This window comes from Carassius carassius, chromosome 49, assembly GCF_963082965.1.
Source record: "Carassius carassius chromosome 49, fCarCar2.1, whole genome shotgun sequence".
NCBI classification, from domain to species: domain Eukaryota; kingdom Metazoa; phylum Chordata; class Actinopteri; order Cypriniformes; family Cyprinidae; genus Carassius; species Carassius carassius.
The window spans coordinates 8,841,321-8,868,066 of record NC_081803.1 but is presented as its reverse complement, the minus strand read 5'-3'; the positions used below and the strand labels follow the sequence as shown (position 1 = coordinate 8,868,066).

General features: G+C 40.0%; 1 protein-coding gene across 4 annotated transcripts; it reads right to left on the bottom strand.

The window, feature by feature from the left end:
* Positions 1 to 691: 691 nt before the first annotated feature.
* LOC132132307 (lysine-specific demethylase 6B-like) lies at positions 692 to 22,261 on the bottom strand. Of its 4 annotated transcripts, XM_059544696.1 has the most exons (21): positions 22,094 to 22,259; positions 12,409 to 12,491; positions 12,169 to 12,292; positions 11,991 to 12,071; positions 11,432 to 11,627; positions 11,116 to 11,328; positions 10,793 to 10,921; positions 9,810 to 10,160; positions 7,024 to 9,512; positions 6,708 to 6,834; positions 6,398 to 6,503; positions 5,866 to 6,071; positions 5,443 to 5,549; positions 5,246 to 5,314; positions 4,611 to 4,759; positions 3,596 to 3,710; positions 3,314 to 3,501; positions 3,071 to 3,212; positions 2,858 to 2,984; positions 2,591 to 2,761; positions 692 to 1,593 (listed from the first exon to the last, which is right to left on the bottom strand). In XM_059544696.1, exons 3-21 carry the CDS (start codon positions 12,285 to 12,287, stop codon positions 1,570 to 1,572), a joined length of 5,109 nt encoding a protein of 1,702 aa, XP_059400679.1. In that variant the 5' UTR covers positions 12,288 to 12,292; positions 12,409 to 12,491; positions 22,094 to 22,259; the 3' UTR covers positions 692 to 1,569. The 4 variants fall into 4 exon arrangements, 1 of the variants encoding a protein (XP_059400679.1); XR_009429028.1 differs by lacking the exons at positions 692 to 1,593; positions 2,591 to 2,761; positions 2,858 to 2,984; ... (2 more) ...; positions 3,596 to 3,710; positions 4,611 to 4,759 and adding an exon at positions 18,162 to 18,315 and having other exon boundaries at positions 5,443 to 6,071; positions 22,094 to 22,261; XR_009429030.1 differs by lacking the exons at positions 692 to 1,593; positions 2,591 to 2,761; positions 2,858 to 2,984; ... (2 more) ...; positions 3,596 to 3,710; positions 4,611 to 4,759 and adding an exon at positions 18,166 to 18,315 and having other exon boundaries at positions 5,443 to 6,071; positions 22,094 to 22,261.
* Between the last annotated feature and the right edge of the window lie 4,485 nt (positions 22,262 to 26,746).

The window sequence follows — 26,746 nt, the reverse complement described above, 5'->3', positions numbered from 1 at the left end:
CAACGGACCTGAAAACAAACTCGGAGAGGTATCAATGGAACGCAAATTTGAAAACGCTCAATAATCTGCAATTCATCAAGAACGATACAAATCAGAAAGGGTCATAATTATCATAACAGCTAGGATGACTGGAATCATACACGTGTCACAATATCCTGTACCTCATGTAAAGCAAACAGGTTTAATGTGTTAAATATACAGTACAAAGACATTCAGTTCAGAAAAGTGTACTGACTCTGTTCTAAGCACCAACTCGTGACATTAAATTCATGTTTTCAAACCTACAGATCATTTATACAGACAGAGAGAGACCGGGGAGGGAGGGAGGAAGGGAGGGAGGGGGATCAGCACCATTCGGAATCAGACGTTCCCCCGTAAGCCTCACCACATCAGCACAACAGAAAGATCGACAAAATATGCATGTCTCAGAAAAGAGAAGCATCACAGAACAGTCAATAAATACAAAAGGTAAATAAATAAAAAAGCAAAACCAGCAAAGAATAATTCAGTTATGATTCAAAACTTTCTAAAAAAACTAAAAAATTCAAAAAAATCTAATTAAAGGAGTCAATCAGATTGAGAAATGCATCAAAAGCCACAAGTTCACAGGAATGTTTTTTTCCTCTCTTTTTTTTTTGAGTTGTACAAAAATTCACATAACACGCACAAGGTTTTCCAGACAAATGCAATCAAATAAGTTTTGGATTAAACCCGTTTTTTTGGGGGGGGGGGGGGGGTAACTGTTACATATACTGTACCTCACATGATATTTTAATGCTCTAAGAAAATTTTATATTATCTATTTAATCAAATACAATGAAATCAGCTTTTGTCTAAATGCATACCACAAGGCCCAAATGGTGTTAGTCTAGATTGTTAAAAAACTTTTTTTTTCTTTCCGAAAACACTTGACAACTTAAAAAAATAGCACCCAGTCAAATATGCAAATACCATTTACAAATGTCAGACTTGTAGTAAATATGACATGACCGAAACAACAGAAAAACAGAACGCAATGCCACTGCAATGGTCATCAGCTCCAAGAGAAATCAATCCCCTGCTCTTATATACTGTATGTTGTATCAAAGCACCACTCATTCAGAGACACAGAATAACTGGACTGGTGAAATCGTCTTCCATTTGCATAAAAAAAAGTAAACTACATCAGTACCTGAATTAATGCACATGCTAGGCAAGTTGACAATTTTTTAAAAAGGAATCACAGCAGTTATCCATTGTAGATGAGTGACCTGATAGCCAAGTTACACCTTATTGTTAAAGTCCATTGATGTAGCACCACTCTAGTCATTCTATAACCAGGAGCATGAGAACTATCAGATGTCCCGTCAGTAGCTGGCTGAGGGGAAGACGACTGCGCTGGAGAGACATCTGCTGATAGTATTGTAAACAATATGAAGAAAACAGCGATTTGATTGGCTGTTCCACAAGCCTGCAGTAGTGGTTTTGGTAATAAAAGTAAAAAATAAGGAGAACGTAAAGTTTGTGCCACTGATTTGAGGCAGAAGGATGGGAGATTTGGTTATGGCTGTGTAGTCTCAGACATCAAGTTCATCTACTGCACGGGACTTGAGCCTAGGAAGAGAAAACTCATGCATTACAATTGCTGTGAAAATAATTCAAATGTACTTGTTTGGTCAATGACAATGCCGTTGATGGATTATTTTATTTTTAAATACTGTATGTCCGGGTAACATTTCTTATTGTAAATTATATTATGCATACTGGAAACGAAGCTTATTTTATAAAAATAGCATTACATATTGACATTTTATTTTAAACACAGTTCACATTTCACAAAAATGTTGCAAATTCTATTTTGCATACTGAAAATGAAGTTTCTTTTTTCAATTAAAATAAAATAAAAAAACATCATTACATAGTGATTTTTTTAAAACGTGTCCTGTATTTCACAAAAATATAAGGCATTCTATTTTGAATACTGAAAATTGTCTATTTTCAAAAAATAAACATACTTCATTTAAAAAATGTCAATTTACTTATTTAGTTATTTAATTGTGTTTGCATTATTTTATTGTAAAATGAATTATTTTTAAACACATCAGGATCACATTTTACAAATTCAATTTAGCATAATGAAAATAAAGCCTACTTAAAAAAAAAAAAAAAAAAATATATATATATATATATATATATATATATATATATATATATATATATATATATATATTTGCATATTTTACTTTAAACATGTCCATGTCACTTTCCACAAAAATATTGTAATAATTATTTGCATTCTGAAAATGAAGACTATTTAAAAAAATAAAAACAACAAAATAAAATATAATCATGTAATTTTATATGTTTTTATTTTATTTTATTTAAACCTGTTCAGGTTTCATTTTACATTAGTTATACACATTTTATCATTACATTTTATTTTACTCTTATTTTTTTTTTTTATATATGTTCTGGTCACATTTCACAAAATAATTATAAATTCTAGCATACTGAAAATGAAGATTTAAAAAAAAATAAAAACAAAAAGTACAATAAAATGTTATTACATGTTACACTAGTTCATAAGTGTGTATGAGAGTGTTTATCTTACTAGGGTGAAGTTATCATATGTGTTCATGAGCTCATTGATGCGGTACTGCTCCAGCACCACCACCCCGCTCAGACTGGGGCTGTGCTCCCGAGCGCAGTCCTCACAGTGAACCACGTATGATTTCCTACTGCTGTTCTCACTGGTCACAAACAGGAGGTTAAACACCTCCACCTGTTCAAACACACACAGTCACGTACATCAACAAGATACTACGACCTATGACAAGTATTATTTTTCATCAGTGTATTGAGTGCTGGTGGTCCTCACGTCGCACTCGTTGCAGTAGTACGCTGGCTCATCCTTCACCCTGCTCTGATAGGAGATCTTCTTCCCTGCAGACACCAGCTGGTCCCTCAAAATCTGAATATGTTTGATGGATTGGAGTAGACAATGTCTGAAAGACAAGACAAGAAGGAGGTGGAACTATAAAACAATTGAATGTAAGTTTTAATGACACAAATAATGCAACGCCGCACTCACTTGATCATCTTAAATGTGTTTGGGTCTGTGACCTTGATTGTGCGGGCCACGTTCCAGGACACGTGAATCATGGGGACGATTGATTTGACTTTCTTGAACTCGTTCCACTCAAAACGTTCAAGAGCCAGCTGGTACTGATAGGCTGGAAAGACAAAGGGCATGATACAGCAAGAGCCAAAAGTATATGCAGTATATGTTTGGCGAATGTTTATGGCGCCCCCTATCTTCTCACTATAGACTCACCATTTAAAGGGCCCACGTTCCAGGCAATGTTGTTGCACCAGCCCACGGCCTGGACCCAGTGCACAGTGCCAGCGTTGATCCACACAAGGTCACCAGGTCTCTGAATGAAGCGGTACACTGGGATGTTTGAACAGTACAGATCCTCCAGAACCGGCCACCACGAGCCTGTCAGATAGTCCACACCATGCCTAACACACACAAGACATATTGCTTTATATTTAAATCGCATTTGTCATTGTGCTAAGCCATAAAAATAACTGCAGTGTGTGATCCAAAACATACTTTTCGCATAAGTCACTGATGGCTTTCCAGTAGTGTTCATGGACAGCAAACCACTCACAGTCTCCAGGGCCAATATTGATGTTCACTGAACAGAAGTTATTATTTTCCTGATGTCCTAGTGAGAGGAAATCAGACTTTCAGTTTTTACAGAAGTTTTGTTTTGTTATTTTATTTTAAACATGTTCAAGTCTCATTTAACAAAGTCTATGCAATATAATAAAAATAAAGATTTGCTTTAATTAAAATAAAAATAATATATCATCTGATAATGATATCTGAATTTTATTTGAAACATTTTCACATATTTGATTCAGAAAAATTAAAATTATATATATTTCACAAAAAATAAACAAAATATATAATTTTGTCTATTTTAATAAATAAAAAAACGTAAACATTTCGATATTTTATTTTATTGTTAACATCTCAAGTTAATGTTTTACCAAAATATTATAAATAATTATAAATTCTGTTTATCATAATGAAAAATGAAGCATTTTTTAAACAAATGTAAGTAAATAATGGCAAATAAAAAAATGATCTTTTACTTTTATATATTTTTTAATGTGTCCAGGTCACATTTCACAAAAAATATTATAATTTTTATTTTGCATACTGAAAATTAAGCATAAATAAGTAAATATTAAGAAAAGATGTCCAGACTTCAGGTTTGTGACCATGTTTTGTTTTGCTTTACTTTAAACATATCCTGGACATATTTAAAAAAATATGAGGAATTTTGTATAATGATGATGAAGCCTATTTTTTATTTTCTTTTTGCAAATTAAACATTTCTGTATGATATTATTGTGCATTTGAAACAGTGTAAAAAGGTTTTGTTATTCTCAAGGAAACCAAACATCTGAATGGTAGTAAAACCTGACAAAAAAAAACTCCACAAAGAAAACTATTTGTTAAATAAATTCAATAATGTCCTATTTCAAAAGTAAGTTAGTGAGGGTTAGAGAAATCCCAAATGCACAAGTACCTTGTGTGTATGTGTGTGTACACTAACCTGGTGTGCGGCTGCCAGGTACCTTCATATAAAGTTGGACTGTGTTCATGCCCAGTATAGTGTGGCCAACATGACTCAGCATGTTCGCGCTGGAGGACACACGCATGAACGCAGGCAACTTCAACAGCTCCTGCAGCTGCAGCTTCCACCTGAAGACAAGTACGTACAGATGTTTACTCACACCAATGCAAGTAATAATGACACTAATAAAAGCATAGTGAATGGGGTATATGTCGAACATCACATGACAAAACCGGAAAACAGGTCTCATCGCATCTGCTTAAAAGTGTTAAGAGCTGTATGAACTGATGGCAATATCTATGGAATTTTAAGGTAATCAGCTAACCTAGCTATTTGTTATTGTTGTTAATTTTAAAAGAATAAAAATAAAAAACGTTTAGATATCAATCTACATATGTGATGGAGATCATTATTATCATCTTTGGAAGACATCTTGAGTTAAACAGCTCCATATTTAACAGAGCACATATAAAACACTTGAACCGGAAGCAATGAGACCTGTTTTTTAGAATATAATTATATGGTGCATAATCCCCATAGTCTCCCTGCCCAACATTATTTTATGAAAGTCTGTCAACTAATGCCACAGTGATGTCAAAGTGAACATCTCTCACCGTTTTGGGTCTGATAAGTCAATGTTGGTTCCAAATTTGATGATTTTTCCAACGGCCTTCTGCTCTGGGCTGTTAAAAAATGTTTTTTTCAGAGACAGCGTTAACAAAATACAAAATAAAATTCAACCTGGGCCTTATAATTGCAATCTATTTCGTTTTATGATAGTTTAACCATTAAATGTTAGTTTTGACTTTACCTGGATGTGGGGATAGAAGTCCCAGTGTTTCCTTGGGGGTTGGATTTTTTCACATTTTCTTCCTCTGATTTGTCTTCTTCATCCTCATCTTCACTATCTTTCTCTTCCTACAAATACAGATAACTGTCAACTTCTTAAAATTGATTTTGAGTGTGTGTGTGCCTCTGTACCTAGAACTTCCAGGCGATTGCCTGGAGCCTCAGCATCATCAAACTGCAATACCCTTGCCCTGAGAGGGACGAAAAGGGACATTTCACGTAATCATTTGTCATTTCACTTAATATGACTTTACTAGGTGAGGCAGACTGTTATGCTGTCACCAGTGCTGTTTCCCGTTGAGACTTAGATGACTTTGACTCCAGTTAAGCGTGAGATCGAGTTGATTTCTGATCCCACTGAGGCGCTCATGGTAACAATATCTACCTGTAAGCTCTCCTGGAAACTGGATGCTTGGTACTGTGCATATTTAGCGATGGTGGTGTGAGATCTGCTGCTTTCACAGGGCCAGGTCTGGGCGGATCCTGAATGGTTCCAGTTCTCGTCTGCCGGCTGCTGCACCTGAGTCCTCACCTCCACTGCATGCTCTGAGTTGGCCTCCACCAAGGATTTAGTGGAGAACAGACCCAGATCTACCAGAAAGACAAGAATGTTATAGGCTACACTTGAAAACCATCTTTTTTTTCGATGTTTTTGACTTTTATCCATAGTGCGAAAACTGATCTTTTTGAAAACAATGTTTAGTCATGTCACACATTGAAGCAATAGATATCTATGTTTATACCTGTATGTGCCTGTTATATGGTATTCACTTTCAAAGTGTTGCTAACCTTAGACTATTTGTTACTTTGTACAATCTTTGTTCATATTACATTCTAGAAAATATCCTAAAATTTACTCGCAATTGCTGTCCTGTGGAGTGCATGTGTGTTTGTGATATATATTGTATTTTTCTCACTGAGACGGAGGGATCCAGCCAGCCCTCTGATGACAGTAACAGCATTTTTAGAGTCTGTGCAGAATTGCAGCAGCACCGGAGAAAAAGCATCTCTTTTACTCTCAAGCTAAAAATACAAAAACATAAATACAGAGTCAGAATAACAGACATCAAACAGACAAGTTATATGGTTATATGGTTATCGTTACAACAACAATAAAGACCTCTAATGTATCCATATAAACTAATGTCTGACAGAGCATATGATTAATAAATAATAATAAATTACAGTACTTTAATAAACCTTATGAACTGATTTGCCTCAACTCACATAAATGCTCGGTGTTGGAGGGTTCAGTTTGTTTCTGGGAATAGGAGTGTCATTGGACAGGACAGGTTTCATTGAAAATGCTGGAAGCAGGTATGACTCCCGAAACTTGCAGTTGATATTTGCCCCTCTGTTACAGAAACAGAAAGGATGTATGTGTAAATGCACAGAAAGAAAACAGAAAAAAAACGGAACAAAGAGACATGGTTTATATTCCCGATCAAAGTCATAATAATAATAAGTTTAGAGTTTTATTAATAGGTGCTAGGGTGGTGCCACGTGGTTTCTAAGTGGTTCTTTTAGCACATTTGTAACTTACTTGCAGGCACGTATGACCTCAGTTGCGTTATTTTTTATGTTGATGGCATTGAGTGGCATGGTCTTCTGCTCGACCTCTGAGACAATGAAAGTCTGCCGAGCTTCGCTCTCAATCTTGACCAAACGGATCCTCAGTTCTTTCAAGGGAATTTTAGACAACTCCTGCAGATTAAGGAGATTGACCCGTTCCAGCAGCAGAGGTCTGCTGGAGGGTGTCACAGTAAGAGAGGTTTGTGTGTTGGTTGTGGCAGATGTAGATGATGCCGTAGCAGATGTATCAGCCTTTAGTGTGTCTTCTTTCATGGCCTCTTTTTTAACGTCTGTCTCTTTTTCTCTCTCGACTTCTTTAGATTCTGTTTCGTTATCTTTCAAGTAAATTGTTTGGTTTTCTGGGACAACCTGTTTGTTCTTGATTTCCACCAAGTGCTCATTTAAACCTTCAGAGGATGAATCCTTTCTCTTTGTCTCATCCTCCACTGTTTCCTTTTTATTCTCTCCACCATTTCTCTTTTTGGGATTTTCTCCTCTTGTGTTCCTACCAGCTTTTCTTGGAGACTTCACTTGATCTTTCTGTCTGGCCCTGTTTTGTTCCTTTTCTCTCTCAATAGATGTGGGCCCGCTGACTTTCATTGCCTTTGACACAGGGCTGGAGTTTTGATTGAGCAGAAGCTCGCAGCTTTGTACTAGTTTGGCCTGCAGAGTGGCGGGAGACATTAGAGGTTCCTTATCCTTCAGTGAAGTACAGGCTGGGTCTTTAGCTACTTTGATCTCCACTTGTTCATCCATCTTCTGCACTTCAGTTTCCTTCTTTTCTTCTTCCTTTGCACTGTTTTCCATTCTTTCTTCCTCTGTTTTAGCCTCTTTGTCTTTTTCCGCAGGCTGGATCAGTGGTGGTGTGACCTGATCTGGGATTTCTGTGGTTGGAGATGTGGCAGGTGGACTATGCTGATCTGGAGGGTGGATCTCAGGACCCAAGGACAGAGACGATGAGTATTTCACCCCAACCAGAGCACCAGGGGGTGGCCGACCAAATGGCCCACCCCTGTAAGTGTACCTATGGCTGCCCATCGCTGAGGTTGCTGATTTAAATGCGTCCATTTGATGCAAGTGCGGTTTGTTGGGCTCAGAGCTGCTTGCTGCATCAGGACTACTATCTTTCTGCTCTCCTTCTCTCTTTTCTTCATCCTCTTCCTCAGTGTCCATTGCTTTAGAACACTCAGGAAGGCCATACAGTTTGGCCAGGTCACTGTGGCAATAGTCAACTCCAGTGTTGATCTCCACTGGGTCTCTAAATGGAGATGAGTGTGTTGGACTAGGTTGTAGTACTGGCCTCCTCAGTACTCTTACCATTTCTCCCTCGTTCCCTTCCTCATCATCATCACCTAAGTCTGACACCGGAGAGCCCTGCCAGCTCAGAACAGGTGGGCTTGTTGGTGGGTCCAGCTTTAGGAGTTCTTCACTATAGGTGCAGTGAGCTGGTAAGAGGTCTGGGGCACTATGCAACCCTAAGACACCCTCCTTGGTTCTGATGAGTTCTTTTTCACAAACCTTCTGCTTATTGGGAAGAATACGTTTGGACCTGCCAACATCATGGGCCTCTACACAGTCTTCATCACTAGTGTCTACATGGTCAGGCTCAGAAGATTCTGATTGGTCGTCAACCTCTAAGGCTTTAGAATTGGCTCTATGGGTTGACTGGCATGGAGAACAATGGTTTTTACTGACAGGAGGAGATGTGGAAGGTGGGATGAACCCTGAGGTGTGTCTAGAGAACTCTTCCTCTCTGTTATTGAGATGAAGTGGCTCAGACAGTACGTCATCCAGGAGAGGTTCAGAATCACTGGTATACAATGTTCCTAAATTGGGAGATGCTGATTTCGAAGTTGGCATCTCACTCTTCCTGTCTTCATGCATTCCTTTTTTCCTCTCCTCCTTTGCTCTTCTAGTTATCTGTCCCAACTTTCGGCCATTTTGATGTATGTTCTTCTTATCATGCCCCTTTCTTCCATCCCTCATCTTTTTCTTTTTCCTGTCCTCCATTTTTTTCTCCATCCGTTCTCTTGTGTCTAACAGCTCTCCTTCCTTCTTTTTATCCTTCCTCCTTAATTGCTCCTTGTGCCTCCTCTTGGCATTAATATGTTTTAAGAGTTCAGTGTCCAGCTTGCTGAAAGAGCTCTCTTGGGTGGATTTAAATCCAGTCTGATGTTTAGAGTGCCTGCTCTTCTTCATTTCTGACTTCTGTGCCCTCATACCTCTGTCTGAGGTTTGAATGCTGTGTTCAGAAGGGGAGTCTGAGTCTCTCTGATTGTATTTCTTTAACCCAGTCTCTGGAGTCCTCCATTCTGAACAATCTGTGACTGTACCCTCTGCATTGCTGTATGGCTGAAAGGGACTCCGTTGGCGGCTAATGTGTTTAGATGTGCTTGGTCGTTTTCTGTCCCCACTCACAGACTCTTGAGACTCTAGGCCAGAGGTGGTACGCCCAATCTCCTGTAAAGACACAAATGACCCAACAATTCACAAATCTGTACTAATACATAAGAGTAGCTAAATATATTTGAATTACTTTTTAAAATGTAATCGTTTTGGCTTTTACTGATAATTTATATGGACTTGACATTTAATTGATAGTCTTGCATTGTCAGAATTCTGACTACTGATATTAAGTCTTGGAGCTTATCCTGGCCAAGAACTCCCACTTATACAGTCTGTGGGTGTGTTGTCTGAGGCTGAGACTAGTTCTTTATAGTTGACCCAGAAATGAAAATTCTTCCTTCATTTACTCACATTGCTGCCATGTTTTCCAGAGCAGCTCTGTGTTTTCCAGGCAGGCTGTGCTGTGTTGAATCTGGGCTGAGGTACTGAGGTGGCTGGGCTGCTGAAGGGGCCGGTGTGCCTCTGTGGTGGAGGGAGCTGGTGATGCTGACTGTAAGGCACACTGGTGAGGTTTGCTGGTGATGGGCAATCCCAGCCCCCTTTGGCCCCACGGGGATGGGGGCCTGGATGATCTCGGGCCGGATGATGGGGTTGCCCCTGTTTGGTGCGTTTCTTGCTATGTAGGCCCTGGCTTGGGGCACTGTTGGGTGGTGATGGGATGGAATACGGTCTGTGATCTCTCATGACTGTATGACTGGACTCCTTTTAAATAAGTGAAATAAGGATGAACATGAGCAGCACAAAGTATATAATTGTAAATTATAAATATAAAGCAAAGAAGTATGTGATTAGACCTGTTAATGTGTATTGAAGTTATAAAGTGTATAGAGTTATAAACCTTCCTTAAAGGGATAGTTCACCCAAAAATGAAAATTAGCCATGATTTACTCACCCTCAGGGCATCCTAGGCATATCTGACATTCCTCTTTCAGAGGAACACAATCACAGTTATATTTAAAAATTGTACAGGCTCTTCCAAGCTGTATAATGACAGTGAATAATGCCCCCATATGACTGGAAACTGGAGATTACTGTTTATACATTTTTAAAAATCTACATTTTTTTACACTAATGCATCATTTCGCTTCAGAATGCATTTATTAAAACCCCTGGAGCCATGTGTAGTAGTTTTATGATGGATGGATGCACTTTTTTCGGCTTCAAAAACAGGGGCACCATTCACTGTCATTATACAGCTTGGAAGAGCTTGGACAATTTTTAAAAACTCTGATTGGATTCATCTGAAAGATGAATGTCAGATATGCCTAAGATGCCTTTCAGGCATATATAGAAAATCAGTTTTACAAAAACTACAGCTGAGACCACAGGTCTACCTGAAAATGAGAGGGACTCTTCTCAGACAGGCTCCAGGGCATTGAGCTTTTGTATGCTGGGCTCCATGGCCGAGGTGGATGTGATGGAGGTGGACGGTTGATGAAATATTTCTCTCTTGGGTGGAAATTCTGCAGAATTTATCAAAGGGTCATGTATTATCACTGAAGGATGTTCTCATTCTGACCAGCAGATGGTGCTTACTGCCTCTTTATAACCAAAACTGTTAGACTGAAATATCACTTTATACCCAAAAACTAACTGTAAATGTAAATAGTAGCTGTCTTTGCACATTAATTTTAACAAGAAAAATAACATGACTGACCTGATGTGAGCTTATGCTCTTGTTCCTCTTGCTGGGACAGTCGTCTCGTGAAGGGGATGGGTTCCGGAGTGGTGGTGAGATATTGTTAGGAGGTGCTGGACGTTTGAGAGAGGGCCCTTGTAAAGTCCTGGACTGAGTCGACTGTGTCCATTTCTCTCCCTGGGTCTGTGGGGCACACCCAGTGGAACGCTGCTGCTGATGCGGACCCCCATACTGAAACAGGAAATAGCTTCAAGTCAGTCAGGAAATTAAGAGTTCTTTTGTGTTTTTCTCATCTTTGATAGCACTGTAGCTCTATAAATGTGGATGTCCTCACCCTGTGTGGCTGGCTGCTGTGATTGTTGCTGCTAGAGAGGTGTCCTCCACACCCTGAGCTGTAGTTTAGGGTGGAGCGTTCTAAATTGTGATGATGGCTCTGTGTTGGAACGCAGCCCCTAGGGACCCTCTGCTCCTTTCCAATGCCTCTGTCTCTGGGGTGCGTGTGGGGCCTGTCCCTGCTGAACCCTGGAGGTCTGTTTGTAAATAAAGAGGAATGCTATGTATGAATGTCACACAGTGTTACCAATGTGCTAACATGACAAATTTGCATATTATCTAAGTAAGACTGTGCGTGTCCAATCACAGCACATTGAAACGTACATTAAACACCTGAATGGTATGCTAGTAACATACTAACAACATAAAGAGTAACATAAGTAGAGGTATAAAAAGCGGCACATTGATTCAATAAAATACACATCAAATAAGGGTACAAGTGCTGCAGTTGCAATAAAGGAGTGACTTTGTTGACTATTATCAGTATAGTACATGTATAGGATGCAAATTGGGATTTAGCCAACAAGTCAGAAATATTAAAGCACAAAAGAATGACTGACCTGTTGTTATATGCTTTATTTGGGTAGCTTCGTCCTGCTATGTAGTTTTGGGATGGGGATTGATAGTTCCCCCCACTGCACCTGAAAACAGAAGAACTGATGATTTCAAAACTGTAATATATACACAATAAAACAGTGTTCAATTAATGGATGCAAATGCGAGTAGAGGATAGATGACCTGGATGGAGGGGACCAGTGCCGGTTGCTGCCTGGGGCCCATGGTGCCCGACTCGGCCCAGAAGAGGGGAAGGAGTCCCATGAGTTACGTCCAGAATACTGCTCTGCTATGTGATACATTCAGCCTGAGGTGAGACAAACACACACACACACACACACACACACACAAGTAAATAACTGTAGCTGTTCACTCATGATGCACCTTGTTGTGGAGAGAAGAAAGTGTCCTTTGAATACTCACCGGACTGATGAGTCTGAGAAACCCTCCACTGCAGATCTCAACAGAGATCACTACACCTTCCCTTGCTATCAATTTGGGCTTTTCTGAATGAAAGAGAGAAAAATAAATACCAAGGATGAATAAGACTGGAAGCATCCATTCATAATATCACATGATAACAGTAATATCACATGATAACAGTAATGCCTTGTTTAGAGGAATATTAGTAGTGAGGATTGTCTTTCAATGTAAATCTAGAGGATTTTTCACCCATTTGAACTGTTATATCATTCAAGTCCGTATTAAACGATGCAGGACCAGTTACTGGTTTAATTATAAAACTTAGGGTTAGGGACCTGACATAACTTTAGTATAAGCAGTATCAACAGTAATGTGTGATATCGTACAGTACACAGGAAGTTAGAGACGTAAAGACAGATGGAAAACGAAGGAGGGGACAGCAGAAAGGAAATCTTCAGGATGTGCCCTTGTGAATGATGGTTAATATCAGTTTTCTGAGAGAAAAGACAACATGGCTCCATGGTAGCCATAAGCATCTATACACTATAGAATATTTGTGGCTACCATGTATAATGTGCTGCACAACACAACGTCCTTAACTGTCAAATAAATAAATCTCATTGTGATCTTCATGTCGCCCACACACCTAAAACACCTTTGAAGATTTTCTAGCATCTGACAGACACTTCCTCTAGATTTGATCGAGGCAACAGATCAAACGTGCAATGCTGGAACAAGTTCAACCTGAAGCATGTGCAGCAATCCACAGGCTCCTGTTCGCCCCATTCCTCTGCCCCCCACGCTCCAACCCACCCACACCAACTGTCCTTTATCATCGGAAGAAGCGTAACTAGTGTGCGAGGTTAAAGGAGGGCATTTGTGTTCTTTTTAGTCCATTAATAGCTCCGCTTTCATACTGTAAAACCCCAGTTGTGCATTCTGGTTCAGATCAGGACAGAGCAATTGCAGGTTCTTTGTTTGTTAATGGGTGTTTCACCTCTTTTCTGCATCTCATAATAGCACAATTAAAACATACTTAGTTGAACACACACGCTTGAACTTGGACACATTTGCTAGATGTATAATACATGGTAAGTATTTGTGTGTTTCTCTCTCTCTCTCTCTCTCTCTCTCACCGTAGCACATAAAAATCGCAACATCTATTATGTTGAGAGCTCTTGTTTCTCATGAAAAACAAAGAGATCAAATGGAGAAAACACGGAGATTAGAAATGCCTAGAAATGTCACATGCGTGTCCTCTAGAATTTCAGAAGCGATCTGAACAATAGGCATGTTTCAATCCATATATTTGAATGCACATTATGCAATATTGGCAAGTTGTGAACAATATTTCCAAAAAGGGCAAAAAAAATATATGCTCACTTGAGGTCATTTTTTTCCCTTGGTAAGAAAACATTCACACAAACTACGATGGAAACACATTTACTGAATACATTCCAAGATGTATATCAAAAACGTCACATGACTGCATCATGAGGAAGTCATGTGATCGAATGTATCTGTCGATGTATATGCTGAACTTCTCCAATCATTTAGTCCACTTAAACCCCATCCCTTTCTTACAATCATCATTCTATTCAGATCTGACTCCATCCACTCAAACACCAATGAACTGAACCCAAGTCTCCACCCTATTTTTTTTTTCTTCTGATAATTTGTTTCACTTTAATGTATGTCACAATAAGGAAAAAATATATGCCGCTACTTCTGTTTCATCGTGACTTTAAACTACGATTGGAAACAGTAGCTAAATAAGAAAATGATTTCAATATAAATCCAAACGCTTCTTATCAAACTCTTTAAAGACCTATTCTATCTTCATGAATTTTTTTTAGCTCAATCTTAACTAGAGCTAAGTCTTCTGACCTTCGAAAAACACCTCTGTGAAAATTCCTTTTTATTCGCCAACGTTCATGTGAGCGACTGTCCCATTGTAATCAAATTTTAAAGCAGACCAACAATGCTCTGTCTAACAGGTTGAGTTATATCAGATTACACAAACCTATCCAAGTACATCGCACCTGTTCATTTCAAACCAGATTCTCACAGTGTATTTCACCAGTGAGGATACAAAACACAATAATGCAAGACTGACGTGCACAAGTGGGTTGTGTATACCAATGTTTTTATGACATTTTGCTAATGTAGGTAGCCATAGAAACCCAGCAAACTGTTCCGTTGGAAAGGAAGTGGTTCTAACTTCCTGTAAAAATGTGACGCTGTCGTGCAGTTGTGGTCATGACCTCACATAAACAAACTGCTGAAAAATAAGTTTTACAAACATGTCTGAAACGTCTTCCCTACATACTTTTATTCAAGTGGTTCAGTTGTGATTGTGGTTGTTATCAGGCCTCATTGGGATGCATGAGCGTAGAGTCTCACATCTGATGGATGAATACAGCTTCTTTGCATTTCATACAAATGAGGTGTGATGCAGACTGACAGTTGGAGAATCACCCGAAGAGCTTCCACTCGTGCATCTTCCTCCTACTATAAGCTTTTATGAGTCTCTCCAGTTTTAAACACATGCACTTAAATTAAGAAGGAATTACATTAGAAAATAATGGGCCAAAGGCTGTCCAGCACTGTACGTCTTGAGTTTCATTTTCTCCCATATCTTGCTCTCCTTAATTTAATCGAGTCCATATTGGCAACCACAGTAATTCTGCTTTGTATCATAGTTCTACAGGGGTCATATCATATATATGTTTTCTCTGAGGCATATGTAAAATGTTAATCAAGGTTTTTTGCACTAAAACACTCATAATTTTAGTATATGTACTATGTCTGAATTAAACAGGCAATTTTTGCTGTTGTGCCTGCCTTTAAGCATCATATGTAAACTGACTTTTTGCATATGAAATGAGTAATAGCAGGTATGCTGTGAAATATAATTTAGTTAGCGCTTCCCTGTTTCTTAATAAGAGCCTGCATTACATTGTGATGTATACTAAAAGTACAGATACTGAATTTGCTACATGAACTATGAAAATCAGGCGGAAATGTTAAAAATTAGCTTTTTAATGGTTGGTTTTTGGACCTGTTTAACTTACAAAGTTCCAGAAAATTGGATGATATGACTTATTCAAAACCAAGTAGAGTTTGATACTCCATAGAAAGCCACAGTCTTGAATCCACATTGATTTCACTGACGAGAACTCTTCACAAAACTCAACAGTAAAGCCAGAAAACCAGTCGATAACAGCGTCTACGGTGACTGTCCATCGGAGACAGATATCTCACGAGAGCAGAGGGGAACCACAGCTGGAAAGTGAGATGAAGAGTGGGAAGGGAAAGATAGGGGTGCCACTGCTGTTGAGGCCAAACTATCTGGGGTTTCCGGTTTAATCAACTAAATTAGATGTGCAGTCTCACTTTATCAAAAGCAAAATGCAAATGGTGTTACTGACACAAACATAGCCAACAAACTAAAATGGCACATATCATGTGAGAATTTGAGGTTTTGTTAATCAGTTTCAGTTTCAGACACAGAACAACAACCAGTTTCAAACCCAGAATCAGTAAGACGTCTTTTATTGTTGTATTTCACGTCAAGCAGGACTTTGTTGTGGACAAAACGGTATTGTAAAACAGATGCTGATGTGGGACCATCGGTGTAACCGCGTGAACATGATTCTCTACTACGCTGTCAAAAAATCAGCCACATTTTCTGAGAGAGTAATTCTCACAGGATTTCTGTCTTGGTGTCTTGTTCTCACATCCCGCTTTCACTCTTAAGTTGTGGTGCCATTGACGCTTCCAAGTCGTTAAAAAATGTACGTGCTATTGCAGCTGTTGGGGTCACAGTCAATGGGTTTATGAGTTGATATCCAATCTGAGAGGCAGATATTAACATGTACACATATCTCATATTACTTTAAATAAACAGAGACAGAGACCCACTCTCACATATGAGGTTTATATCAGATCAAGAGTGTGTGTTGTAACAGGCTGGATGCTTTTGGTAGTTTTAGGTCATTAAACATAAGGCAGCTAGGGACTATTTTGATAGAAAATACCATTGATGTAAGGTAAGCCTGTGAGAAAATAAAGACATACAAACTCTCATAGAAGTCTTCTTTTGAAACACACTCACACATATGCATGCACACACTTTCTACTCCTGCCTGATAAAGGAACAGTGGACCCAAAAATGAAAATTGGTTGCAATGAAATGCACTAAGTTTGAATATGCACGAGTGCAAATTATGTTTAAGTAAGATCATGAAAGTGTTCCATACGGCTTTTGCACTATATTACAAGTCTCCTGAAGCCACATAAATCACTTCTGTGATTTGGTGAGAAGTCATTATTCACTGTTGTAGAACTCAAATATCATTCACCCTTGATGGATGAATGGATTTTGGTGTCACTGACAACAATTCTGGCTCAATGCTTCTTTACAAGACATTTACACAAGTGCAAATGAGATTTCAGAGATCAAGAGTGGTATTTTCATTGAGGATGAACTGAAATTGCATTCACTTCATCATACTCTATGCTTTCAGAAGACGTATTAGCCACATGTACCACTCACAGTACTTTTATGACCCTTTTTTGTCACTTTCAGAACTCCCCCAAGCTTTTAATATATGGAAAAGAGCAATGTGATTCTTCACAATATACCCTTTTGTGTTCCACAGAGATTCCAGTTCCAGTGAATTATGGCTGAATTTTCTCTTTAAATGCGATGAGAAACAAACTCTATGTAACACACATGAAGGTTGCAGGAAATCCCAATGTTAAGCAGATATTTAAATTAGTCATTCAGCTATTTTCAATTCTGTTGGGGATGTGCCAATGCGTCTGTCTCTGTTTCTCTTCTCTCTTATCTTTTCATCTTCATTTGCAAGTGCTGCTAATGAATTGGGCACACAGGGAAGACAGGTGACCATTGGACCCCGCAGGAGGGTAACGTAATGCATGCATGTGGGTGTTCTTTGGCAGAAAACCAGCAGGAAATCTCTCTTGTACAAAGTTATGGATGATACTGCTCATGGGGAGGTTGTCTGAGAAAGCTCACTGCAGACAAACACAAACACACACACACACACACACACACACACACACACACCAAGGCGGTGTCTTTTATTAGATCTGTGTTGAGCCATAATGGCTGAGATCAAGATCGCCAGCTATAATAACCTTACTTCCTGTACAAAAGTATTCAGCAGAGACCGGCTTGCTATTATATCTCACACACACACACACACACACACACACACACACACACACACACACACACACACACACACACACACACACACACACACACAACTGCATTATGTGCAGAAGGATCTCCTCTGCAGCTAACTTCTTAATTCACTTTGAGTTGTAGATACTTGCACATGATTCATTGCAAAACATTCAAAGTCATATTACTGCACAAAGCAAAGGAAAAGAAACCACAAAAAGCACAAAGACAAAAATAACAAGCCAGAGGGGCCGGTATTTAAGTGGCATGGAGAGGAGAGATGAGTGTTTCTATCCTGGGACACACAAGCGTTTCTTACCTTGCAGGTCAGAGAGGAAGAGAAAGGCACTGCTTCCTGTTTTCCCTCTGCTCGGACGCAGTGTACCTTTAAATGTTTCACCCTTTACCTTTAAAGGTACCGGATGACAACTCTGACAAACTGTGTACACACTCTGCCTCTCTCTCTCTCTCTCTCTCTCTCTCTCACACACACACACACACACACACACAGACAGACTAAAACAGTGAAAGGACTTACTTACGAAATGCCACTGAGAGACAGGAAGTGAGCTTCTATTGTCAAAAAGGCGAGTGTGCCTGATCGACACCGTCTTGTCCTCTCTTACCTCTCTCTCTCTCTCAACACACTCTCTTGTTTCTATCACATTTGCACCCTCTTCTTCTGCCTTCTCCTTCATTGGACAAAGAATGGGAAGGAATGGTATGAGAAAGCAGAAAGAGAGAGAGAGAAATCGGGGGAGAGACAGCAAAAGAGGTAGAGAGAGTGGTGTTGAGAGATGATAGCCCAACCCCCTTCTACCAGCCAGTTTGCTTTCATTTCTTTTCCTTTTTTTTCCTTTTCCCTGTACAGCACCTCCCCCACCTCCATCTCCTCCACTCTATCCGCATTCTCTCTCTCTCTCTCTCTTCACACCTAAAGAGTACAGTATGTGTTTCCAAGGAAACCAATCATAAACTCTGCTCACCGCACATCAGCTACAGAAGATGTTCTGAGCTCAAAACAAGGATCTCACCTGAGAAGAAAAACACATGCAAACATGGAGTGCACGAGAGTTCCTGAGGGAGATTATGTGCAATTGAGAAATTTGCATGGCGGCTTATAAAGATTTACCTGTCTGGACTGCATTGTCGGATTTATTTAGTTATTTGTTCACTGACTTCATAAATGACGAAGCATACAAACCTTGCAAAGTAAATAAGATTTTGTCCACCTGGAAAAAATTACAGTCATCTGACTGGTATCAAAAGATTCTTACTATTATTGAGGAGTGTAAAGAAATGTGTTCTAATTGTAATACATGGTAATATTGATCATTTTATTCCCAAAAACCTACTGTGAATTCCTTAATGCTTCAGAACACAATTCAGAATGCATCACAAATACATTTTAACATTCCTTGAGGAATTCTCATTATTGCTACAAGGCACCTCTACAGTCAGTCTTCTCTTTCAGAACAAGTTAAGCTGATATGGCTACGCTGTTTTAAAGGGGTGGTTGATTGTGATTTCACTTTTTTAACATAAGTTTGTAATGTTGATGATTGAGCATAAACAATATCTGCAAAGTTGCAGAGCTGATAGTTCAATGCAAACGGAAATATTGTCTTTTAAAATTCTGGCAGTTTAATGCCTACAAAAATGGATGGTAATGGACTACAACAAGCTTCTTCCCAGGTCCGTTACATCACAGATAAACCCCTCCCTTGGGAACACGCAACAAAGGGGCGAGGCAATACTGTGCTGCTTTAGAGAAGAGGAAGAGAAAACTAGGGGTGCATGTAAAAAATGTGCATATATGAATCGCAATTCTGTCTTCTAACGATTCTAATGGATTCACAAGTTTCAAAACCAATGTTGCTATGCTGTATTAAAGCTTTAATCAGAATAAAACCATATTTTAAAAGCTAACAGAAGCAGTATCATTTACAAACAAAAGCGTACCTAAAAGTATGAGACAACCACAAACACACATACCATTAAGTGCTGAGCCGTCTCAATCGGGCTCAAATTGATAAGCAATATAGAGGACGTCATCGTTTACAATACAACTGGAGCACATTCTGAGCTAGAGAGGGCGGGATGTTCAGATGAGCTAGAGGCGGTTTAGCAAAACACAACACACTGATTTAGCTGACCAATCTCGGTCCATCACTTATTTCGGAGGGAGGGGTTTCATAACAACAGGAAATAAATGGAGGTGTTTGTCAGAAAAGGGACAGATCAGTGTGGAATAAAGGTAAATTATGTGAAAAATAATGAAAAATAAAACATGTTAGACTGCACCCCATAAACACAATCAAGCCTAGAAAAAAAACAGTAAACCACCCCTTTAAGAGACTCTTGCTGAGCAAGTTAGTTTAAGATGCTTTAGTGTCATGGTAGCTAAATAAAATCCAGTTTAATGGCACAGACATTTGAGGAAACTCCTTTAGTACAAGTATAAAAACATGTTAAGGAACTGTAATCTTGCAGTGGGTTGGACAAGCGTTTTCTGCAATTGAGTACTTTGCAGAATTTCATTTGTTTCCAGCCAAGTTCTTGTAATTGACCTTTTTTTCCTCACTCTAATTTGCCAGTTTGAATAATTTGTTAAAATTGGAATTGGATTTCACCTTGTCCTGTTATGTTAACAATTTAACTTTGACAATGTTGAAATCATAGTGTGTAAATCTGAAGTTTCAGATAAGACGTTGGAAATCAATTGTCAAGAAGCTTGATATCAGACCGATGAAATCAGAGGTTTGAGATCAGAAGTATAAGGCATTTGCATGCAGACAAAAAAGATCAGAAATTTGAGATCTGCTGTTAGAAAGTGAAGATCAGCTGAATGAACTTGGAGTTACTTGGCAGCCTGACAGTAAACCAGTCCAGGCAGATATGATGTGTGAAGCAGATACAACACAGGTAGAACTACTGTACACTGCTAGCTGACGAGCTCCAAAACGATGGTGGTCCAGTAATGTCAGTTTCCTCAGAACCACAGATTCCCATATGAGGTTGTGAAGTGCTTGAATTGGCAAAACTTTAAGATGTTAGGATGTTTCCAAAACCAAGTTTCCTTCATTCCTAAACCATAAAAACCACCACCACTGCGACTCACACAGCTGGACCACCGTGGTCCAAACCAGAACCAAGCATAATGTTTCAATTTACCACTGAGCTGTAAAAGGTGCTTACTATGCATGAGAAATTTAAAAGGGTGGTTTGAGTTCAATTTCAGAGTGCTATAATTACATATTTAGGGTGTTTTGGGTTAGAGTTAACACTAGACAACACTCTTCGAGTAACTTAGTAAATTTCTTCTTTCTAAGGTTTCAGCAGACACTTAGGAACTATGTGAGGAAAAACAAACCTGGTCGAGGTTCAGCACATACAAACTCTGTCTCCAAAAACACAGTTAACGCAAATATCTAAGCTGTCCTCACAAACGATTAATTCTGCAGTTACAGAATTCCTATTTCGGTGTTTGAACCCTATTCTGGGTTTCAGTTCAGGAAGGTTCATTTTAGACTACTAGGTTACAAAGCACAGCAGATTTAACAGACATCATGGCTTCATTCATTACAGCTCGAGCAATGACTCGGATTAAGCATCTATTTTTAGAAGGATATTTTAGCAGCTCACGGTTGCTTGTGGTAAAGCTCCGGTGAATGTAGGTCAGTATGTGGAGATAACCACGGCATGTGTGCCATTAAGCCCCCTGCAGGGCTGTGCAAACAATAGCCTTCCAATGTTATCCCCCCCCCCCTGGAAATAATTACAGTACACAGCCGATTGATTTTAAGTAAACACAATAATTTTCAGAACCATATTTCCTCTATGAGTTGACATTATGACATTTTCTAAATACCAGTGCCTTTCGAAGCAACATTTATTTGAATGACAGTATTCTTACAATATGAAAACTAGCATGCCGTGGGGATTGTAAGCTCATGATGGCATTTATTTAATCACATGAAACCAGAGAGACAGTGTAAGCGATACTAGTAACTATGGTTGCCGGTGTTATGCTACCAACACTGTATTTATCATACTGTAAGGGTAGGTTTAGGGTTGGGGTAGGTGTACATGTTAATAAAGCCTCACACCTTATTAATATCATGCATGAAGCAAAATCTGATAGGTAACACTTTTCGCTATCGAATTATGCTACCATTGGTTTTAATGGGAGGTAGCATTTTTCGACAAGGCAGCACAAATCGACAGAACACCTGCGATGATTTGAGGCAATGCATCTGTAATGCTTTCACACACACACACTGCAGTGAGAATAATGAATGACTGCTTTAGTGCTGATCAGTGTGCACGTAATGCACACATACACAACATTTAGGTATATGAAACACATGCCCATGCTAATTTGCACATAAAAACCCATGCATGTCGCTCTAACTATTATGAGATGTTCAGAATAAAGAGATGCTCTTTACTTTCAAATCTTTGTCTTACCTCCTTTTTTCTTTCACCTCCTCTTTTTCTCCCCACTTTCTCCCTTTTTTCCTCCCTCTATGTCCTTTAAAGCAAATCCAAACCTTTCCTCTTTCTCTCCTTCCCAAGTCAATCCTGTCGCCTCTGTTCCCCAATTCTCTCCTCCCTCTTTCCCCTCTCCTCTCCTTTCTCTGATTCTCACAGCAGACTCATCCACGTGCACAGCCTGGGGGCGGAGCCACTGCTTGCTGCTCCTGTACTCTGCTCAGTTGTCAATCATCTCACTTCAGCCAATCAGAAAAGAGCAGCCTGTGTCAGTCAAGGGATACCATATGAGCTTTGTAGGTGGGGAAAAAAAGTGGGAGAGAGAGAGTGTGTCTGCCTGTATGTGTGTGTTTTGGAACCAGGCCAACACACTGTGTGTGCTATTTTTAAACCTCACTGTAGGGTGGCAAAAGACTCCATTTTCTGAAAGAATCGGGTATGTTTCAAAGCCATAAAAATATCTATATGCTCAATTAAATCTGTTTTGATTGAAGAAATATGAAACTGTGGAATTCTTCATGGGATAATTATGGTCTGTAATGGTATTTTGATGCAACTGTCTCTCAATGTAGCAACGGATGGGGTTGCTACAGTTGCTACAGAGGTTTTAATGGACTAAAAGCTGCAGCACTGATACCATATGAACAATTCTGAGCTCAGCTAGATTAGAATGAATCAGAATGAGCTTTATTGCCAGGTATGTTCACACATACGAGGAATTTGTTTTCGTGACAGAGCTCCGCAGTGCAACATAACAGCGACAGAACAAAAAACACAATAAGGAATAAAAAATACAAAAAAATACAAATAGGTGGGTAAGGATTGACAATATACAAATTGACAATGTATGGCAGGTATATTAAAAAGAGCATTTATGTATGTACATGTATATTATGTGGAAAAATTGTAACTGTACGCTAAGTATGTGTGTTTGGATAAATAAGTGTATGTGTATATAAATATAAATATAAGTAGTATAGTGTGTTCCATGTATGTACATGTATATTATGTGCAAAAGATTTACGTGTACGCTAAGTATGTGTGTTGGATAAAAAGTGTAGTGTATATAAATATAAATAGTGTAGTGTGTCCCACAGTTATTATCAGCTGTTCATAAGATGGATTGCCTGAGGGAAGAAACTGTTCCTGTGTCTGGTCGTTCTGGTGCTCAGTGCTCTGTAGCGTCGACCAGATGGCAACAGTTCAAAGAGGGAGTGTGCTGGATGTGAGGGGTCCAGAGTGATTTTAACAGCCCTTTTGCTCACTCAGGATAAGTACAGTTCTTGAATAGATGGGAGGGTTGTACCGATAATTCGCTCAGCAGTCCGGACTACCCTCTGTAGTCTTCTGAGGTCCGATTTAGAAGCTGAGCTGAACCAGACAGTTACTGAAGTGCAGAGGATGGATTCGATGATGGTGGAGTAGAACTGTTTCAGCAGATCCTGTGGCAGGTTAAACTTCCTCAGCTGGCGAAGGAAGTACAACCTCTGCTGGGCCTTTTTCACAATGGAGTCAATGTGAATGTCTCACTTCAGGTCCTGAGAGATAGTGGTGCCCAGGAACCTGAATGACTCCACTGCAGTCACAGTGCTGTTCATGATGGTGAGTGGGGGGAGTGCAGGGGGGTTTCTCCTGAAGTCCACGATCATCTCCACTGTTTTGAGCGTGTTAAGCTCCAGGTTGTTGAGACTGCACCAGACAGCCAGCTCTTTAACCTCCTGTCTGTAAGCAGACTCGTCACCGTCCTGAATGAGGCCGATGAGTGTGGTGTCATCTGCAAACTTCAGGAGCTTGACAGAGGGGTCCTTAGATGTGCAGTCATTAGTGTACAGGGAGAAGAGCAGTGGGGAGAGAACACAGCCCTGGGGAGCTCCGGTGCTGATTGTACGGGTGCTGGATGTGTATTTTCCCAGCCTCACTAGCTGCTGCCTGTCTGTCAGGAAGCTGTTGATCCACTGACAGACGGAGGTGGGCACGGAGAGCTGAGTTAGTTTGGGCAGGAGGAGGTTTGGGATGATCGTGTTGAAGGCAGAGCTGAAGTCCACAAACAGGATCCTCACATAGGTCCCCGGTCTGTCTAGGTGTTGCAGAACATAATGCAGTCCGATGTTTACTGCATCGTCCACAGACCCGTTACTGATAAATATAACAACATCACGGTGTTGCTATGTGGTTGTTTGGGCCCACATGGAAAAAACCTATATAAACATATATGTTTCAATATAGGTTTTGATATAGGTTTTTAATATATGTGACATATATAAAATTGGCCGTTTTCCTATATTATATGTACATATATGTACATATATTTACACATATATATGTACACATATATGAACATATATATGTACATATATGCACACACACATATATATATATATATACACATATATGTACACATATATATATACACATATATGTACATATATGCGCACATATATATGTACATATATGCACACATATATGCACCTATATGTTTAACTATAATAGTACAATTAAAATCCATAGCTTCTAGGCAACATAAATAAAAGTCCAAAATGTAGAAATGTACATTATTTATTTACTCAAGATCAATCAAATAGTACAAAACAAAAAATATAGTACAAGAACAAAAATAAGACAAAAAACCTGCTAGGCAACATAAAAGTCCAAAATATAGAAATGTACATTATGAATTTATAAGAACAATCAAATAGTACAAGAACAAAAATAAGACAAAAAACTGAACAGAAAAAAAAATTATCTTTATTATTCGTTGAAGGTCTGTCATGACGCGCCTCATCATCATCATCCTCCTCCTCCTCCTCCTCCTCCTCTTCCTTCCTGCACTATCCAATGACATTTGATAGGGTGTCCGAGATTTTTATTTTTTCCTTTTTTTTTCGGCGCACAAATTTTTTAGCGGATAGGCATTTTCGTCCACACGGATCTGGCGTTTTGGAAGAGTGAAACTGATGTTTTGAAACCGGGTCCCAGAGTGGATATATTTGAAAACGCCGCCTTTGCGTTTCGTCTGGATGGCGAATCCGTACATTTTCAATTACATGTGATACCAATTTCACGTGTTCGCACATAAGTTCTTGCATAATTTTTTTAGTTAATTCTTAGTTTTGCCTTGATAATAGAAAATATGAGCTTGGCATCATGTATGTGTCACGGTTGGTAAATTGTGATCTCTGGGTTTTGCACTTTGTGGGTGAAGTCTGTGTGTTACGCGTCTGCACTGATTAGTTTATGGGCGTCTCCGTTAATTGTCATCAGCAGCAGCTGTCACTCATTACCCTCTCCATATAATGGCTTGTCTCACGTCTTGTGTTTGTGAGAGTGTTGTTTCATGTTGATTAACCTGTGTTTTGCTTTCTGTCCATGTCTTTCCCCGGAACCTCGTCCACTCTTCGCAACCACCACAAGCATCACAACTTACCTTCGGCTCGATTCCCTGCAGTTCCTGTGCCACCCTCTCCTGCTGCCAACTCACCACCGCCATCTGGATTCATCACCTCCTTCCACCATCTCGGACTGTATCTTCTTCCCAGCGTTGTTTGTGTTCCAGTTTGTTTGGTTATCGTATCTCATTAAAACTTTGTTGATACTCGCACTTGTTTTCAGCTTCTCCTTCACCCAGTCGGCACAGAACGCTCTCAACCATCATGGAAGCAGCGAGCACCACTTCCTTGTCTGACTTCATCCATCACAGCGTCAATCGAATGGATCAGCAGCAGGAGAGCATCGCAAACACCGGACGCGCTATCCAAGCGCTGGTGACACAGGTGTACGAGCTCACCCAGCAGATCCACCAGCTCACCTCTCCCACTGCGCCCATCACACCGCCTGCACCGCCCGTCCCCCGGGAGACCTTCCAGGATCACTTCTGGCCAGAGCCGCGATTTCCGGTGCCAGAGAATTATTACGGTGAGCCAAATTTCTGCAAGACTTTCCTTAACAAGTGTTCCATGCACTTTGCTTTACAGCCCCGCACCTTCGCGACCGAGGAGTCGAAGGTTGCATTTACCCTGACTTTACTATCTGGCAAAGCCGCCTTATGGGGGACGGCGGTGTGGGAGAACCAACATCCGTGTTGCGCCTCGTTCCACACCCTCTCGGATGAGATGAAACGGGTCTTCGATAAAGCCGCGGCCGGCAGGGAAGCCGCCCACCAGCTCTCAGACCTGCAACAAGGTAGATCTTCGGTCACGTACTATTCCATCCAGTTCCGTACCCTGGCGGCCGCGTGCCAGTGGAACGAGGCGGCGCAGTGGGATCGATTCCTGCATGGGCTGGCCGACCGTGTTCAGAAGGAGATCTACCTCCTCGAGCTGCCCCCCACACTCAACGGACTAATCGACCTGGCTCTTCGAGTTGATGCCCGGATTAACCGTCTGGGCAGACAGACCAGTCCTAATCGCCATCCCATCTCTCCGGAAAGGGACCGCTCGAGTCGAGAGAACACTGTCGGTCCCATCGACGACCACGAACCCATGTAGGTGGGTAGAGTAATTTCATCGACTCACTCCTTCCACGTCACCTGAACATTCCTGTCCTGCCTGTGTCTCTTCCTATCCATGTCACCGCACTCAACGGCCAGGAACTGCCACACGTCACCCACTATACTGAACCCATCACTCTGCT